This window comes from Micromys minutus (genome assembly GCF_963924665.1).
Source record: "Micromys minutus genome assembly, chromosome: 4".
NCBI lineage: Eukaryota > Metazoa > Chordata > Mammalia > Rodentia > Muridae > Micromys > Micromys minutus.
The window spans coordinates 21,491,079-21,511,126 of NC_137973.1; the positions used below are offsets into that span (position 1 = coordinate 21,491,079).

Below are 20,048 nucleotides of genomic sequence, written 5' to 3' on the forward strand. Positions count from 1 at the left end.
ATAACCCCAAAAGAACTAACAAACAAATTACTCTGAGGTGTAGGCATTATCACCTGGCTTCATTCTAAGCAAAGGTCAAATGTTAAGATGATGGGGAAAAAAAACCTGAAATGTATTGAGCTCCCGTGTGCCAAGTACTGTCCTGGCTGTATAAGAAGGGTTTAGTCATCTCGGGAACCGATGAGGTAAGGGCCATTGTCCTCATTTTACAGGTGAGGGATGTAAAGTTCGCAGGTGTTCAGAACCTTGCCCGAGTGTTTGGTTGATGGCACCGCTCCGTGTGAACAGAGACTCTGAGTCTATAAGCCTGGCTCTTTCCCAACTGTTACCTTTTACTTTGACTTGAGACCCCTTCCGACCCGGGGAAGGACAGTACCCTTTGCACAACACCTTTGACACCCGATAGACATATAGCTTCGCACCCCACTCCAAACAAACCAAAGTCGGCGTGCCAAGTTCCTTACCTCTTCTGACTCTGGCAAAAGCTTAAGGATTTCTCGAAGCGTCTCTGATCCGTAATGCTCACTCTTTCCTTGATGGACGTCCTCCACAATGGACTGAGGAGACCTGGAAAAGGTAAGGAATTTCATTCCTGACTGCCGGGACTCCAGCCAATGAAAACTAAATCACACCCCTCCCCCACCATCTCTCCCCCACTGCCACCCCTCCCCCCACAACCCCCTTCCCACCACCACCCATTACCCTCACCCCATCCCCCAACACCATCCCTCCCCCAAACACCCCCACTGCCTCCCCCCCCACCGCCCCTCCCTCACTGCCACCGCCCCCCCCTCCCCCGCCCCCTCCCTTTCTTTGGTCTGCTTCTTCCTGATCCAGAGGACCTACCACTGAAAACCACTCTAAGGCTCCCCACACCAGAAAAAGTCCCCAGGAATCCCAGGGAGGCAGACAGCTGCTGGGATCTTTAGGGGAGGATGAATGGAAACTTCCATCCCTGATGAGGGGCTCATGCCTGTCTGAGGCACAATGAACAATAAATGGGCCCTGGGGCTGGGGCTGTTTCCCTCAGTGTTAGTATTAGCCACTGACAAGTTGCCCATGTTCCTGGAAATGACCCCTCGGCTCATGTAAGCAACCATAATTAAATTCGTAGGTGAAAAAAAAAAAAAAGACATCAAAATAGAATTGGACTTGTTAGCTAGTTAGGGAGATCATTTTCAGGGTCAGCAGGGATGAGAGTAAGGAGGGGCAAAATTCCCTAAACCCTGTATATGTGTATCTGAAATCGTCAAAGAATTTAATACACACATATACATACATATACATGCACACAGACACACACGCATACAGATGAACATAGACACACAGAAACACAGACACACACACATAATCACACAGATACATGCATAAACACATAAACACATACACAGACACATGCAGACACACATACACACACAGACACACATATATGCATATGCATATACACACATACATGTATATACACATACATGTATACACACATACACACAGACACACATATATGCATATACACACATACACACATATATACACACATACACACAGACACACATATATGCATATACACACATACACACATATATACACACATACACAGACACACACATACATGCACACACACACACACACACACACACACACTTTCATGATATGCAGGCCTTCCATGGATGCTGTAGGGCCTTTTTTCCTCATTTCAGGACTGTGAGCTCACAGCATAGACAGATACTTTGTAGACCTCAGAGTCACACATCTAGGAAGGACATGGAGGAGTATGGATTGTCCCTGGATTTCAGCTCAGCCACACCCTCCTAGCATGAATATAGCTACAATTTCAGACATATGCAAACATCTTACCTTTTAAACTGCCTAAGAAATATGCCAATGTTCATACTTCGCTTTGCATCCAAGACGGTAATCTGGAAAGAAACAGATGCACAAGACATTTTAAATATAAAGAAAAACAGCCCGGTCCGGGCAGGGTGGCACACACCTTTAATCTCAGTGCTTGGGAGGCAGAGGCTGACAGATCTCTGTGAGTTCTGGATCAGTCTGGTCTACATGGTGGATTGTATATTATAACCAGGGTCACACAGAGACACCCTATCCCAAAACAACAGAATAACTAAATGGAAAATAGAATAAAAGCAATAGGAGGAAACAAAGTTAAAACCCTGCCAAAGTTTAATTCTGATGCACAAGAGAACAATTTCTAACATGTCACAATGGTAGCTAACATTCCTAATACAGTTTTATGGACATTCCTATTGTCCTTCCCTAGCAGTGAAAGTGACGCAGACACACACCTGCCAGCCTAGAACTTAGACAGAGGAAAGAGGAGCAGTTCAAGGCTAGCCTAAGCTACCGAGTGAGCTGGAGTCAAGCCTGATCTATAAGACAATAGCCACACTGCTTCTCCCCCGGAATTCATTCTTGAGCTGGGTAGTTCAGTGGTAGACCACTTGTCTATCCTGTGCAAGGCCCTGGGTTCTAGTCCCCAAACAATACACAAGATATATGTTTGCTATACTAGTATATACACTTAGATAGATTATGTTTCACTTTGATTTAAATTTGGTATGTAAATACAGCCCATATGTAACAGCCATGAGAACTGAAATGGTAGACCCAGACAATGACTCTGCTGAGGTTGGGCCCCAGGTCTGACTTACAGACATAAATCACCCGTTTAGGAGAAAGCAAGGAAGTATGGTAGCCACCAGTGGTACCTTCCTATTATCTTAACACTCATGAGGTTGAGGCAGGAGGGTTATCAGGAGCTCAAGGCCAATCAAAGACTGTGTCAAACAACAAAAAAAAAATTCTACATTTTGTTTGTTTAGAAGTTTTTAAAAACATTTTTTTTTTTTTTTTTTTTTTTTTGGCGAGGAAGTCTTAGATCCAGACATTTTCCCTTACATTTGTTCTCTGTCTCTGAGTTAGAAGGCACTTTATAGTATATGGCGTACATCAGGCTACTCACAAAATCCCAGAGATCCACCTGCTGGGATTCAAGGTGTGCACTGAATATTCTGGCATTATATGACATCTTTTGATAACAGATGCTAATGTAACTATCCTATTGCACCATCAAAACCCAGATTGGGATGTAGCAAGTTTTAAACATTCAGGAACAATAATTTAAGAAGATTTTTATTAAATTATAGATTAGAACCTCTAGGGGTTTGCCGAGAAGTTCTCTTTGCCTCTGGAAATGAACATTCAGGATAGGGTGGGAAGATACCTGGGAAGTACTCCCCTCTTTTCCATCTGTCTTCTGGTAAAGGGAGGCCAGATGAAATAGAGACCAACAGAGACTCATGGAGAACAAAGGGGAAATCAGGTTTCAGACCAAATTCTCCATCTCTGGCTCCATTCAAGTTTGTAAGCAACAGCAAAGCCGTTAATGTCACTTCCTGGCTATGAGGTTAAATTTTTACAAGGTATGGTTGTCTCCTTTTGAAGACTAATCTTAAACAATCTCATTATTTACTAACCTATGGGTTTATTTGATGTTAACACAATCACCTGCCAGCCATAAAGTGAGCCTTCCAGGCTGAGAGGACGCCCTTGGTGCAGGGACCCTACCCAGGGACTTCGGTTCAAGTTCAGTGTGAAGGAGGAGAGAGAGGGAGAGAGTAAATAAAGCCTGTGAAACTTAACGCTCTAAGGAGAAACACTCCTACAGGAATGGGGAGCCTCGGTTTATTAGGACAGAAAACTGCTCATTAAAACGTGTAAATTAAAAGGCTACAAGTAGGAACAGTACACCGACACAGTTGTGCCACGTCTACTCAGGATGGAAATGAGCCTGTTGTATAATTCTCTCACCAAATTGCCACCTCTTGCAGTGTTTGACCCTAGACTGCAGCATCCTTCCCCCCACCAGCCCCCACTTCCATCTCCACCCTTATCCTGTTCACCCTTCCACGCTCTGGATACTTGGCGTAGGTCCCTAGCCACCACTGCTGGAAAGCAAGAGAGGAATTACTCTTATTATCCCTATTTGACAGATAAGGAAACTGTGCCTCAGAAGTGTCATCTTGTGGCTTCCCCCAAAGCAGTGTTGGCACAGAGTGTCAGCCTGGTTCTCTCTGATTCTTTTCCCCTCTGGTTCCTGTGAGCTTATTACCGGTGGGTCTCCCGTGGAATCAGTAAGTGTAGCCTCCTCCTACCGAGATGGGGAGGCCTCTCCAGAATTGGGGACAGGTCTGTGAAAAGCGTCCAATCACAGACAAGTCGAGGGGATTGCCAGTGTGACGTCATGCTCTCGCCAGACGCCCAAGCCTCCCAAAGGGGTAGCCAACATGCTCAAAGACAAGGGCGGCTCTAGCTTGCAGATGTCCCCACAGCCCAAGCAGTTCCTGACACTGGTCACAGTCAGCCTGTCCCTAAGGAAAAGTCTGGCCTGGTCATGACTGATCGGCTTACCAAGAAAACAAAAGGCCAGCACTTCACCTAAACAAAGAACAAGAGACAAACAATACCATTTCAGGACAGCGCCTGCTCTCTGGCACCCTCAGATTTACCTAGTGACTGATTCTGCTGTCTTATCAAACAGGATCCTTATAACAGCTATAAAGGTACTGGTTAAAGCCCTTCAAAAGAGGGTTATCACTGCCCGTGTAAGTCGCTTATCTCTCTTCCCAAACTCTGGCTGCCACAGAGCTAGTGTTTTGACTGCAAGGCCCTTTAGAACTGGCCGGTGGTGCGCTGGAACCACACACACACACACACACACACACACACACACATGCACACACACACACACACACACACACACACGCACACACACACACACACACACAGTGGCATTTGATAAAAGTCACAGTAGGCTGTCAAAGCTAAATCAGAGAAGACAAAGTGGCAAACCCAGGACGTGTGAACCCAGCCATGCCATATGTCAAGACCAGCTCCGTGCCACCTGCACCAGATCTCTCCTTAGTCCTATTCCCTCTGCAGGGCTGGACATACCACTCAAAACGAGAAACAAGAGCCCTGCTGTTGTGCTAACCCACCAGCCCCACAGTTCTTGCAGTCTTTCTTAGCATCAAGCTGGTACAAAGCCTGCCACCTTCACAAGAAGGAGAAACTTGTTTCAATTGTGGGAAACTATACTTATTTAGTATTGGGACCAAAGCTGGGTGTGCAACTTTGTGGCATTATGTGTATCCACATGGTTACCATGATGCCATCCTGCAAGCACTGAACCCATTAAACTGTAGTTACTATGCCCCACCCTAGCCCTGGCTGCTACTTTCTATCTCCGTGAAATTTCCATCTCTTTTTCTCCTTTTTGTTGGTGTGTGTGTATCTCTGTGTGTGCGTGTGCACCGGTATGCACATATGTAGACCTGAAAACAACTGTCTGAGTCATTTGTGGGAACATTGCTCACCTCCTTTGAGACATGGTCTGTCATTGGCCTAGAAGTCACTAATTAGGCTGGACTGACAAGCCCATGAGCCCAGGGATCCAACTGTCTCCACCTCCCCAGTGTTAGGATTACAAGCATGCACCACACGCTGTATCTTCATGTGGGTCCTGGGGACTGAACTCAGGTCCTTGTGCTTTTGAGGCAAGCACTTTATTGACTAATATATCTCTCCAGGCCTTGGGTCCCTCTTAGAGGCAGAATTAGAAATCAGCTGCGTGGCGGACGTATTTCACTTAGCGTGTTTTTAAGGTGGAAGGGATAAACCTTTCATTCGAATGGTGTGTTTCCTTGCTGGTGTGTTTTGGGTTTTGTGGTTTGGGGTTTTGATTTTCCTGGTGCTGGTATTGAATGCTGGCCTTAGCGTTGCTAAGAAAGCTCTCTCTATGGTTAAGCCAAATCTCAACCCTACAAACCACCTTCATTTCACTGTGTCAAAGGGGTCACCTGAACCAGTGGCTATTTTCACTCTATTTAAAACCTGAGGAGCAAAACAATTTTAAATCTTCTTCCTTTCAGTACAGGCTTCATGTCGCTTTGGCCTCTGGCGGCTTTCCATTGCTTTAGCTTTGGCTGGCTATCTATTGAATCCCCTTATTTTATGGGGGTGGGGGAGGGAGAAAGAAAGAAAGAAAGAAAGAAAGAAAGAAAGAAAGAAAGAAAGAAAGAAAGAAAGAAAGAAAGAAGCCTGAAGTGTGTGTATTGTTTTAATCCGCACACTAGTTCTACAGTTCTGGATCGTGAGCGCGTCCCAGAATCTCAGGACGTAATGGGGATGTAATCATGATTACAGAGTGACTGCTTCCCAAATGAGGGCGTGGGAGGATGAAGCAGTGTTGCTCACAGATCTGAAAAGAGCCATCCATAGTTCGTGTAGGCTCCTCCCTGCTCCTAACTCCTCCTCTTCTCTCTTCCTCGGATCCACCATCTGCTCTGTCAATATTCACTCATGGTGAATGACAGCTGGGGAGCCCCCATTCTGATCTGTCCTCACCCAGAAAGACGGATCCTTCACCCTGGGTCAGTCCTGCTTGCTTCTCCTTTCCTTTCCTTTAGAGTTCACCAACTCGATAAACCACGAACCATACTGCTATCCTTCAGAGTCACGCAAGGGGAATAAAGAGATGGCTCAGTGGTTAAGAGCACTGCCTGCTCTAGCAGAAGTCCCAGGTTCAGGTCCCAGCACCCACATGGTAGCTCACAGCCACCTATAACTACGTTCCAGGGGTCTGAATGCCTCTTCTGACCTCTGAGTGCTCCTGTGTGAATATGGTGCACACACATACAAACAAGCAAACACATACAATAAACAAACGTTACAAATATATAATATGTTTAAAAGAATTGCTCAGATTATAAAGGGAGATAGAAACCCAACCAAGAACAGTATCTGGAGACAGAACTACGCCAGTACTGAGGACTCGGGACATCTGGAATGGATGGACAGGAACTTGACAATGTCTCGTGGATGGGATCAGTGGGCTGTGAAAGGGACTCTGAGCTGAGCCTTCTCTTAGGAGCCCAGCCTATATCAGTGTATCTCCAATTGCTTTATTACCACTTAATTACCATGACACCATCACATCTGCAATCTCCCAAGTTAATTTTCAGTCACAAGGATACAAAGATGGTAGCGTTTCATAACCTCCTTCCCCCAATTTACTATTTTAAGTGCTGCTCTGTCAATGCCTGGCATTCCGAGGCCATCATCTTCCCTACCCTCCAGCAAATTCTCCCTCTGGAGCACAATAGGACTTTCTGGTAATGCTCTATAAGCCCTTTAAAACCAAAGGCCAACCGTATAAGACCGGGCTGTTTCTGTGACAAGGGACCCAACCTGCTCCTCTGCACGTCTGAACCCTCCAGAATTATGGCCTGCTGTCTGGGTTCAGGAGCAGGTCCTCTGAGGAACACGCCGTTCACATGTTCTCCAGGGCACCCGGACAGAGGGTAAGGACTATTGCTTTTGACCCTGGACTCCACTCACAGCAGGGTGAGCTGGAAGCTTTATGGCCGATCTTTGTCAGAGTGTAGCCCTGCTGAAGAATAGCTTCTGTAGGAAACGTTCTACTCAGGGGAGAAAATGGCACACACCAGGCTATTTCCACAAGAAAGGCACTCCCCAAACTCGCAGTCATGCTGAAGGTGATGCAGAAAAGCAAAAATGTTTCCCAATGATCTCTTCGGTAGCAATGTCAGCTAGCATGAACTTCAAAAGACCAATCTGAAGAGTGAAGAAGAGCTGGCAGGCTGGGATCATCACTTGGCGCTCGGCCATGTTAACTTTTTTAACGTGCTATCTCTTGGAGTCAGACCCATACGTGTCGACAGTACTATCTCTGCCCTGTGCTCACAGCAGCATCATACATAAACAGTAACAGCAGCCCAGCTATCGGAGAATGGAAGAATTTATAGCAAAACATGGTCTAAGCACACAGAGGAATATTGTGGGGACTTGTCTCTGACACATGCTACACCTTGAGGACATCAGGTTAAGAAATAAATCAGCCATGAAAAGACAAATGTGGTACCCAGAGTAATAAAATTCACAGAGACAGAAAGAAAAATGGAGCTGCCAAGGGCCAGAGGGAGGGGGAATGGGAAGTCCCTGTTGAATGGGTCTGTAGCTCAGGTGTGCAGGGTTGAGAGAGTTCTGGAGATGAATGGTGGTCTCTGTACCTCAGTGTGGATACACTAGAAACCGTTAAGGTAGAACATTCTATATGTAAATTACACTGAAGTATAATACGTTTTGGGCTGGGGTTCACTCAATATTAGAACACTTGACTCACATATGCGATGCCCTGAATTCCATTCTCAGCATCCAAACAACAATAACAACATGGGCTAAAGAGATAGTTCAGTGGTTAAAGGCACTTGCTGCTCATATAGAGGGCCCAGGTTTGGTGAACACCCACACGATAGCTCATACCATCTATTAAGTCCAGTTTCTTCCAATGCCTTCTTCCAAGGGCACTGCATAAACGTGGCACACAGACACTCGTGCAAGCAGAACCCTCATACACATACAAATGAAATGAATAAATTAAAACCAACTCTTCAGAGCTAGGAAGATAGCTCAGTGAGTAAAGTGTCTGCCCAACAAGCATGGTGACCTGACCATCCCCCATCCTGGTCACCCTCAGAACTCATACAGAAAACGGGACAGCAGTAACACAAGCTTCCAATCCAAGCACTCCTGTGTGAAGGTGGGATGCAGAGACAGGGAAATCTCTGGAAGCCCATGGGCCAGCCAACCTGGCATTAGGTTGTGGTAAACAAGAGAGACCCTGTCTCAAAGAAGATAAAAGGCAAGAATCAACAGAGAGGTCTTCTGACCTCCACCCACACACTGCAGCACGGAAGCACTTCTGAACTCAAATGAACACACATGCTGTTTAAAAATAACTCTTTTTAAAAAGAGAGTTAAAGAAAAAATATAAAAGTCTATGATGTAGGCTGCAGAAATGGAAGAAGGTTGGACAGAGAGACGTTCGCTCCTGAACTTTGGATCTGGCCCAGACAGGGGTTATTCTGTCTCTGTCATGATTGAGAACAATCCACAGCCCTGCCTGCCTGCCGGCCTTGTCTCTCAGAGGCCCTGGCCTGCTCTTTGGCTTTTGTCTGTAAAGCACTAAGCGGTCCTTAACACCTTGAAATTTTCCCAACTCCTAGAGATAGCTACTTCTCTCAGCTCAGGGCTGCCTTCCCAGGGGCACACTAAGCTGAACCCCTTCTATTCTAGGTGTTTCTCTGCCCCGAGTCTACATACACACATCTGTCCAGTCATCCTAGCAGGGAGAGAGACCCAGGAGACAAGGGTGAACCATGACCGGCAAACACCTCCGTTGGGAGCTGGGCCAAGGCCAGGGCACTAAAGAAATGACTGTGTCTCTTCCAGTACTGAAAGGGCATCTGACCAAATGAAGGGACAGACAGAAAAGCCTGTGCCCAGTACTTGAAGACACCTTAGCTTCTCCAAATGACTCCCTTTTTCAACTCACTTCACAGTTCATTTGTCACAACAGCTGTGGCCCCTGTGTTCCCTGCATTTCTTAAGAATGCTCTTAGCAATTTCAGGAGGGATCATACAATCAGCTTAAAGGGCCCTCGGGGCGCCTTGTGGAAGGAGTTAACATGTTCCTAAGGCAGGAAAGAAGGTCAATACTGATGGCTCAAGAATTCAATAATGCATGGAGCAAATAAGTCATCCTAGGCCCCGCCCACTTTCTTATCTAGGCAGCTCCGGTCGATGACCTATTTTCTCTGCTCCTTTACAGCAGATTAAAAGACACAGGATTCACATTAAGTTGTATACACACTGACTAATTTAACAACCGTTTCCTCCTTCAAAGTAACACATTTAGTGTTAACTGGAAACATGATTCATATAAAATCTGCCTGAAAATAGCTTGCCCGTCTCGCTCTTTATAAATCCATCTCCACGAGATCCAAGGCATGGAGGCCATCTCAAAACACATGCTGGGGGCACACGGGAGGGGAAGGAATCCCAAGGCAGTCTAGTACTTATGTCTCTTAACAATTTGATCCCAGATGGCTGCGGCTCATCCCAGATAGCTGGGTTCTGGAGCTCCCAGGGGAGACGACAAAGCCTAGGTTCCAGCTGAACTTCTGTCCCTGAGAAAACTGCAGCAGATTCACTAGCAACAAGGGTGGTGCTGAGAGGCCGGAGCCAACTTAAGCAGCCCCAACTTATGTGTTCTCTGTATGAGGTCATAATCCATGGGGATCCCTGGGAGGATCCTGCATGCACACTCCCTACGCTTTACTGCTTAGCCCCCCCCTCCCCCATCCTTCGGGCCCTTTCTGTGGCTTCCGGAGCCATGCTAGCTTGCATGCTCTCATTCCCCAGTGAAATTTACCAAATGGTGTGAAACACGCAACTCCAGCACTCCAGCGTGTCCACAGGCCTCCCCCGCCTCGCCTCCCCACCCCCACCCCACCCCCACGTTTCTCATCTTACCTCTTCCCGAGCATCTCTGAAGGACGAGTTCAAAGCTCCTCCTCTCTTGGGGAGAGAAGCCTTGGAGGTGTCTTCTTGCTGCCCAAAAAGCTCCTCGATGGTCTTCTTGTCAATCTTGTAGTGCTGTTGCTGCTTGGCTGCTAAGGTCCAGATGTTGGTCTTGCCTCGAACCTGCTCCTCTGGAATGGTTTTCCAGAAGAAGCTTCGCATTCGTTTCTTCTTACCCAGGGAGCTGTAGCCATTCAGGTAAGAAACTGGGGGTAGTCCTGGAGGAGGAGGAGGGGGGACGGGAGGTCCCCCAGGAAGTGGAGGTGGAGGCGGTGGAGGAGGAGGTGGAGAAGATGCGGAGGGTGGCGTCTGCCCAGTCATGAATGCAGCTGCTGTGGCAAGAGTCCCATTTTCTTTATCGCTGGCCAGGGAGACACAATTCATAACATGCAATAGTACTGTTGCCTTCTAAGGAGCTAATTCCTTAACCTCGGAGAAGCAGACACAAACATCAAACTCTCGTGGTACTTCTTGGCTCGTCTGCTTGGTACGTCTGCTGCCGGAGGAGAAGGCAGCCGAGCTGCATGTCAGCTTCCAGACCTGCGAAGATGGATCAAGTTTTAAGTCAGCGCTGGTAAAGGCTCTCACACTAGCTTCCCCTTCAGAGGCCAGGGTCGGCTGGCCCACAGTGGTTAAGTATTTGGGTCAAGAGGACATCTCAAAGCACACTGTAACGAACACGTATCTTTCTAGATCCAAACCACATTTTGCTACTGGGGGCAAAAAAAAAAAAAAAAAAAAAAAAAAAAAAAAAAAAAAAAAAAGCCAAAGAATCAGCAATAAAAGCAGTTTGGAAATCTCCCATTAATCACGAAGCAGTGGCTGCTATAGGAGCAGGAGCATTCCCTTTATGAATAAACTACTTGTTCACCAAGAGCTTCCTGGCTTTCTTGGACAATGTACACCAGCCTTTCCTTGGGGAAACTGCCCAGATCGCTGAAGCATTAGGTGCTTAGTGACCTTGCCTTTTTCCAGTCTGGACATGTTTGCAGTCACTGGGTCAAAAGGCATCTTCCATGTTGAAGGGAGCTGATAGGGCGCTTGAAGAAGGCAAGAACGGCCCAGCTTGCTTTCCTGGAGCCAGGGTAGCCATGTTCCTGTTCCACAGGGTGACGCGCTTCCCTCAACCAGAAGGAAGTGTGCCATTTTCTCCTCTACAAAATTACAGCACGCTAGGTGACTCCTGCCACCCCTTCAGATGCTGTCATCTTGGATTTAGAAAAGCCACTCTTCCGAGGCTAGAAACTTGTCACCTACCATCTCTGCTCCTGTGATATTTTTGTCAAAAGAGATGTACAAGGACACCCTGTCCCTATCAAGTTCACCACATGCCTAGCCCATGAATGAATATTCAGGTCACTCATCTTGAAGGTTTGTATTTTGATGGACCTACGGATGTTTGGTTTGGGCTTTATACTGGTTATTACTAACCCAATTCAAGACAGAATCAAGATGACTTTATTTCTTCCCATAAGGAGTCAGGTGAACAAGGGAGTGAAAGGAACCCATGGAAGGCATTGATACAGCGTCCCAGTGTGTGAAAAGGAGCTTTTGATGTGACTTCTCAGGCTCTGATTATCCACTATGTCGTCACTGTTAGAGCCTCGACCTGCAGACACAAGTGGATCCCACAACATTGGGTTACACAGATATCATCGGTTCAGACATTATGAACCATTGTGCACACCGCTGGCAGGACTTTCTGGGGAGCAAGAGTGGAGTCTAGAAAGATTTGCCCTCAGAGCCCAGCTCTGCCACTTCCCTGAGCTGCAATCTGGGCAGGGTGGATGACCTCACTTCTGTTTCAGCATTTTTCATCTATGAAAATGGGCTTGTGTAAGAAGAATGGCACTAAAACAGGAATGTATTTAATTTGCTCATATGCACAGTTTCCCTTTATCTTCACAAACAACGTATCTGACTTAATAACACGTGGGGGAAGGGGCTCTGTAGTGAAGGCTCCACGGCTAAAAGTGAATACCATTGTTGCAAAGTATTCATGTCAACTAGCTTGAACCTCCCTGTAACTCCAGCTCCAGGGGATCTGACACTTGGACCTCCAAGTACATCTGCACTCACGTATACATATATGCACTTATGCACACATGTAAATATATATGCACTCATACACACACATAAACATATATGCATATAGTTAAAAAATCTTTTAAAAAGAAACCACATCTAGAGTTTGTAGATGAAATGCCAAAGTTCTGGCTGTTAGAAACACATGCAACACCTTCACTTTGCTACTGAAGTTTGTGAATTGTGAGATGTTTTTCCTCTTTTAACATTCAGCAGCCACCAGGCCGGGAGTGCTGGCACACACCTTTAATCCCAGCACTCTGTGAGTTCGAGGCTACCCTGGTCTGCTAATGGAGTCCAGGACAGCTAGTCCCACACATAGAAACCCTGTCTCAAAAAGAACAAACAACTTCAACGACCACGGTGTTAAATCGGCTCTATGATATAGGTAGGACAAATATTTTTTGTGAAGTAGTTAACAGTCCGAGGTTTGTTTACTTAGTTGTGGTGCGGGGGATCGAACCTGGGGCCCTGGGGCCCTATGCATGGCATCCAGGCAGCTCTCCTCAGCGGCTCATCACATAGGCCTGTCCTGATTTACTCTGTACCTGGGCATTCAACCCACATGCTCAGGATACGTTCTACCACTAAGCTATATCTTCATCCCCTGACAGTTCGAGTGCTGAACAGAAAATGACATTTCCAGCTATTAATTTGACACTTAAAAAAAAGATCTCTCTCATGACTTTACGTGCATAATTCAATGGCACCGGTACATTCGGCTGTCACCACTAGGTAATTTCTCAATAAGTGAAGTTATAAGTATGTTGTCTAAGCCGACTCCTGGTTCACCGGAGATGAAACCGGCTTTTAGGAAGAGTTTTCATAATTATCATTAGGGGCATAACCAGGCTGTCTTCATAGCTGGTACCCCTCAAGTCGGCATGACTCATTGTCAATTACAGTTTATAGTTACATTTGAACTCTTTTTCTTTCAAGACTGTACAGGTAATTTTGGCATTTATTCTCACATATTTTATATACTTCTGTGCATAAAGGAACCCTTTTAAATCGTCGATTCTACAAATCACTTCCGGTTCCATATACACCTATGTATTTCTATGTCACCCCCACCCCAGTGAAGTTAAAGGAACAAAGGGGAATGTACCTTCCTGTCCCTGGCCCCTTTCTCTGACAACCCCCTCCCATAATGGTCAGAGATCCTAGCTCCAACAGCATTCATCGGATCAGTTCACCAGCAACGACAGCTGCACACTGTGCTTTTATGCCCATTACTTAAGCTGTTCGTCCTTACTACGAACACCGGGAAGGATTTCCAATGCTCAAGAGGCGGTAAGAAAAGGCATAGATGGTGGTCCATCTCTTTCCAGTCACATGGGGTATGAAAGTAGTCTACCACACTGTCCACAATAGGGACGACAGCCCACAACTCAAAGACACCAGGAGAAATTCAGGTGACACAAACAATCCAGACACAGAACACATCCCCTGCTTCTCAGAGTTGGCAGTTGGCAGCAGGGACAATGGGATCAGCCCTGACTCTGTCTGGGAAGTATCCCATCAATCTCCCCAGGACAAACAGAGGCAGGCTTGTGTTTCACACCTCCCCTACAGCGAGGAGGCTGTTCACCCAAAGGCTTTCTGAAGACAGAAGCCATCTTCAAGTCTGCTGAGTGATAGCCATGGTTCATCAGAGGTGGGGTTACTGTCCCTCCCGCGGGGGATGGGGGGACGCTGAGCACCTCTTAACTCCGATTTCAGTAAGAGATGCTATGCCCAGGGACTTAACCTTTGGCCTCTGATCAGCCAGCACACAGGGTTAGAATAGGAATGTTCCTAAGGGTTCCTGGAAGAGCTGTCTGGCTCCTAGCTCTAACCAGGGCTTTCCCAAAGGAGACTCTGCACCACTCTGTTCAACAATAATAAAAAGTGACACAGAGCCAGATGGCTTTCCTCTCGCCTCCTGACATGCGTCAAGAATGAGCCTGGGTTGGAAGTGCAGCCGTCCACCTGATGAGCTGAGGACTGGAAGAGATCCTACACACAGTCTTCTCAGCTGGAGAAAGAGGGGCAGGGCTGGGCAAAGCTCCTGCCTTTCTAAACCACTGTTCTCTTCTCTCTACTCCCCCTTCCACCACGACCTGTCTTTTCATCCCCTTTCTGGATCAAGAAACGCACACCGTTTTCGAGCAGCACAGTCTGACTTGGCACTTCAAGCGGCCTAGAGAACCCACGGCGGCAGGTTTAAGCTGTCACGTCACATAAACATTCACAGCTGCCTGTTTCTGAATACACATTTCCAGTTTCTTCTCTCCCAGTTCCCAAATCAGGAAGAACAGGCCCAGGAGCGCCGGAGGATGCTCCTGGAGGGACAGAAGCTCCAGGAAGACAACCCGGGACCAGAGAGGGTTCCCGCGGAGTGTCCAACTCAAAGCAGAATTTCTTTAAACTCCAAGTCCACGTCTTTGTGAAACTCGCTCGGAACCGGGTAGGGAGGGAGCACCCAGAACGCGATTTCTTTCCAGTCAGGATGGACTCAGCTATTTCCCAAGTCTTGCCCACCACCTCTTTTGGTCTTTAGCCCCGCGTTCTGGCGGGTCCACTCACCAAAAGTCCCTTGGCTCCGCCGGCTCCCGCTGCGCTTAGCCCAAGCTCCCCCAAAGCCACCAGCGTCCCGCAGCCGCGCACGCAGCCCAGGATCCCGGGACAGCAGGCAAGCTCCGATGGGCGGTCCCCTCACTAGCTCAGAGGCCGCCTTATCTGGGCCGGGAAGGCGCGCGTCGTGGCGGAGACGCCCACACGCGCCGCGTAGGATCCCTAGCGGGGGTAATAGGGGACTACCCTCCCGGCAAAGGATCGACCCTCCGCTTCCAGGAGTGCCAGGCACTCCCCAGTCCCAGACCAGCTCAGAGGCCATTGGAGGCCAGCTGCGAAGCCCCTGGGGCTCCTTCGGGGCCGGTCCGATCCGGGGTGGCTCATCCTCTCCCGGCTTCCCCGCCCAAACCGGAGTCCCAGGTCTCTGCGGAGCTCGTGATTCTCGGAACAGCCAGCCGCTTGGACTACCGCTGCGGCGACACCGTGTGGTCCCCAGCGCGGGCTCCAGGGAGAAGGGTTCTCGGCCGCACTGCGGCTTTGCACCAAGGGAGAAGAAATGAGCCCGCGACGGAAACGCAAAAAGGAGTCTCTGGGGCTGGATACCGAGACCCAGCACGCTCGGGAACCAACACGCTCTGGGACCATCGGTGACTGCCAGCCCGCGACTCCACAAGCTCCGACGCCACTTCGGAGGTGAACTTCCAGGGAAGGGTGCAGTCATGGGAAGCCTACCCCCACACCACTGAGGCAGGGGTGAGTCCTTATTGAGAAGGGCTCCTGTGACCCGTGCGACCCGCATAAGTGCCATGAAAACTAACCAAACCTCGGAGGTCCCACGCGCGGACAGCGCCACACGGAGCCCGGGGTCCGATGCCGGGCCAGTCGCGCGCGTACGCGCCACCGGGCACAGGGCCTGCGCTCCAGGATCAGGTCCCGGGAATCGGGAACAGGGCTCGCTCTCTCCCGCATCCTCCCCGCGTCGCCGTTCTGCCCAGCATCCCCGAACCCAGCCTCGCAGCCCCGGCTCTAGCTCCGGTCGCCCGGCACTCACCGCGCCCCCGCTCCCGGCGCCCGCGCAGCCTCCGCCCGCTGTCCCGGCGCCGCCGTCTCTCCGCAGGACTGCAGGCCGGGGACGGTGAGGGGGCAGGGCGATGCGGAGGGGCGGGGCCGCTGCAGGTAACAATGCTGCCTACCCGGCTGCTCCTCCAGCGGGCCGCAGAGGACAGCACGCCCTTTCCTGCTCAGCTGCCTCCCTCGCTCCCCCTCCAACCCTAACAGCACCGCCACAGCGCTCGCCCTCGCCAGCTCCGGGCTCCCGAGACTCGAAAGCTGCTGCCCAGCACGCTGCTCCTGGCACCTGAAGACCAGCGCGGGGCTGGGCGGGCAACCACAGAGGGAGATGGAAATTGCTGCAGGGGAAAAGATGAGCGCCCCCGTGGCCTAATGGAGCGAGGGGGAGGCGCCACGGTCGCTACGGGAGCAGGTCACCGCCTTCCACAAAAGGAACCTCTGCGGCAGTCTCCTAGACACCCTAGTCGGCGCACACGCATGAACATCCCACGCACACTCGTAGGCACGCATGCATCTTTATTACACACACACCCATACCCCCCCTCCCCCACACGCACATTCACACACCTCCGCGCGCCAGCATGCTCGGCTCCACAGTGGCTTCTCTTTGGAACTTAGCGCTTCTCAGGAGGTCAGATCCTCTGTATGGCACGCCAAATCGTCTCTTCTCCCACTTGCCTTCCCACTCTTTCCTTCTCCCTCCCTCCTTTTCCCTCCTCTCTCCTTTATTTTCTTTTGTCTCAATGATGGTAACAAACTTTTCAACTTTATTAAAGAAAAAAAAAAAAAAAAAAAAAAAAAAGCCTGGCAGACCTAGCTGAATGAGGGAGCCCTGTCTGGGAACTGGGAAGAGCCCGCCCACTCACTGAAGGAAACAGGGAAGTCAGTCTAATCGCGTTTTTTTTTTTTTTTTTTTTTTTTTTTCAAAGTGACTTGCAACGATGCCAGGCAGAGAGCGAAGTGAGTAGTCAAAGAAAACTTACCCTGGACAAACCGGCTGCTGGCACCTCAGCTGCCAGGGTGGGAAGCGCCCTCTGTGGGAATGAAGTCATCCTACCCTTTTCTGGGTGCGCCCAGATAACCGACCAGAGCTTTTCCTTTCCCAAGCTGTGGGGCCTGAGGACTTCCAGCTACTCCACCAGGTCCTCGGGTCCTGGACTCTGACATAATCCACCTCCTTCTACAAGCCTTGCATAGGAAAAGAAAAGGTACTAGTTGAAACCAGCCCAGTACTCAAGACCCCCAAAAACTGCGTCAGTCTATTTCTTGGCCTTCTTGAGGGTTCTTTGGCCATTAATGAAGTTCACGGTTTAATACACCCCACTAGCACTGAAAAATCAAGACCGGTCTCAGGCTGGGAACTCACATTAGTTCAAATGAATACTGAGGTAAAAGAGAAATGCCTGTTAAGTGTGAGTGTATTCTTTCCCTTTTCATTTTTCTTATTACTTTTTTGAGGATCTCTCTCTAAGCCTAGATGTCCTTGAACTCACTCTGTAGACCAGGCTTATCCTCCACCTCACAGAGATCTATATGCATGGGTCACTAAGCCATCCCTTTTTCCCTTCTTCAGTCTGAGAATGATCTCTTCCCTCCATCATCCCAAACCCTACAGCCTGCATGGCCTCACACTGTAGGAAGCATGTGCTGTAAGACAGTTCCTTTCTGCTCCCTTCTGTAGCTCCCATGCTCCAGAAGCTGAGGCAGGAGGATAGCTTTAGCCTAGAAATTCAAAGTCAGCCTTGGCAACATGGTGAGATTTCCAAGAAGAAAAAGGCCATTTTGGAGGGTCAAGCCCAGTGGCCCATCCTCCTCCTCTGGCCTTTGATCTCCAGCTTTGGCCCACAGGCCTTCCCTCTGATTCTCTGGCCCTCCCTGGTGACCCTTCTTCTCCTCTAAGTGCAGCCACGAGGCTCTTTCAACCCTTGATCTTCTATTGTCCATTATAATCCCATGGGAGATTGCTTCTGACTTTAATCTGGATGCCTTTTTGAAAGAAAAGCAGTAAAAACCGAATCCACATGGCCTTAGGTTTTCATCCCTGGAAGGGGCCCAGAAAGATGAGGGCCAGTTGTCTTCAGTTATGCCAGTGATTCAGAGCCACACCCATCTGGTACTGCCACAAGTCCAGATTCAATGTCTGGAAGTCAACTCACTTTCCCCTCCAACCATCCCTCTTTCCTTTCCCTCATGTCTGGGTTGGGAAGCTCAAGTCCCACCACCACCAAACTAACTCTAGAGTGAGTTGGTCTGTGCCGCCCATCTGCCGCCTACCACGTGTGGGACACCCCGTGTCTTCCTGTTGATCACTCACCAACCTTCCATTTTGATTTCCACCTTAGGAAAGCACCTATGTCCTGAAGCGTAGACTTCTTCCTCCCCTTCATCAAATTCATTCACCCAGAAACTGCTACGGTACAAACAGATTGCACATCGGTCTATGTCCTTCCTTCTTTGTGTTACGTGTGCATAGATCTGGCCTTCAGTCCAATGAGGCAGGGGCACCCTGTGTCATCTCCTGTCATCTAGGCCTCCCCTTTCTATAAGCAGCTTTCTGTGGAGTCCCTCAGGATAGATCTTGTTTATTTCGACTTGATTTCCTTTTGCACGGTAGATGGTCTAAAAGCCCTGGAAGGAAGCGATGATGTGTACATATGCTGTCCACACCTCCCCTAGGTGTGCTGGGACCAACAAAGAGCCTCGCTTCATCTACAGTAGGAAAACGTACCAACCAGCCTGCGGGAGCAAACTAAAGCAGTGTGCCTGAAGTCAGCCCAAGTACCAGATTCATGGCTGCAAGCCCGCTGCCACCCCTGGGGAGCAAATGGAGGGTGGTGTGACTAGCCTCTTCCTAAGCAAGACACTCAGAGTGTTAGTCACTTAACACGGCTAGTTTATCACCCAGAGCCAGCAGAATGTCCTTTGGAACATACGTACTTTCCCTGCTCTGTGCAGCTTGCTCTGCCCTCTTCCAGAAAGTTCCATTCCTGTCACCAAAATGCATTTTTCTTTTTTCTGGCTTCCACTTCTGAGACACACACACACACACACACACACACATGCACACCTGAAATAGTGTTTAATCTGTCATTAGGAACCACTGACTGAACAAAACCCTCAAATTGGCATGACTCCATTTCAGCATCCTTTCTAAAGCCCATGTCATCATTATGAAGCAGACTTATTTGCTAAAGGAGTAGACTTAGCCTATGTGCTGACTCCACAGGTCCCTGGACACACTCAAGTCAGTTCCCCCAGGCACACATCTGAAGCAATAAGCTGATCTTAAATCCCTCTTCCCCGACCCCCTCCCTCCGTTCCTTCTTTGTTTGTAGATCGGTGTTTGCTGAGTTCAGGCTTTCCATCTTTATTCTTCTTAAAGGATACACCTGATGGGACCACATGCTCAGCGCTCAGTGTTTAGCTTTGCTTCTTAAGGTCTGAAACTGCAGAAAGAAAGGAATGGCTGATTCTACAGTCAAACAGTCTGGCAGATAAAGGAAAGGCTTGCAAACCTACCTAGCAGTTGCCACGGTTCCTCTAAAGGGTGGGAATCACACAACAAGTGAAACCTGCAGATTGTGGCTATCAGTCTGGATGCTGGCTTGCCTTAAACACTTCCTGAAAAATGCAGATGTCATTGTTCTATAATAGTCCATACAAATTTTGTGAGGTTCCCCCCATTTTTGCTCCAATTATCCATAAAGCATGTGGGGTGTGTGTGTGTGTGTGTGTGTGTGTGTGTGCATGTAATAGTCAGAAGACCATTTCAGAAGCTAGTTTTCTCCTTCCACACCATGGGTTCTAGGGATGGAACTTGAGTCATAAACTTGGCAGCAAGCACCTTTAGCCACTGAGCCATGCACATTTCCCCC

General features: G+C 48.7%; 1 protein-coding gene across 1 annotated transcript in view; it reads right to left on the minus strand.

Moving 5' to 3' along the window:
• The window catches only part of FHDC1 (FH2 domain containing 1), a gene marked incomplete at both ends in the record, with an annotated part of 38,230 nt that extends 21,005 nt beyond the window's left edge, over nucleotides 1–17,225 (minus strand). Inside the window, 7 exon segments of the mRNA XM_080915360.1 lie at nucleotides 465–567; nucleotides 1,855–1,916; nucleotides 10,414–10,854; nucleotides 10,856–10,884; nucleotides 15,115–16,221; nucleotides 16,296–16,542; nucleotides 17,157–17,225. Coding sequence (XP_080771486.1) covers nucleotides 465–567; nucleotides 1,855–1,916; nucleotides 10,414–10,854; nucleotides 10,856–10,884; nucleotides 15,115–16,221; nucleotides 16,296–16,542; nucleotides 17,157–17,225 — 2,058 coding nt within the window.
• Nucleotides 17,226–20,048: the final 2,823 nt, after the last annotated feature.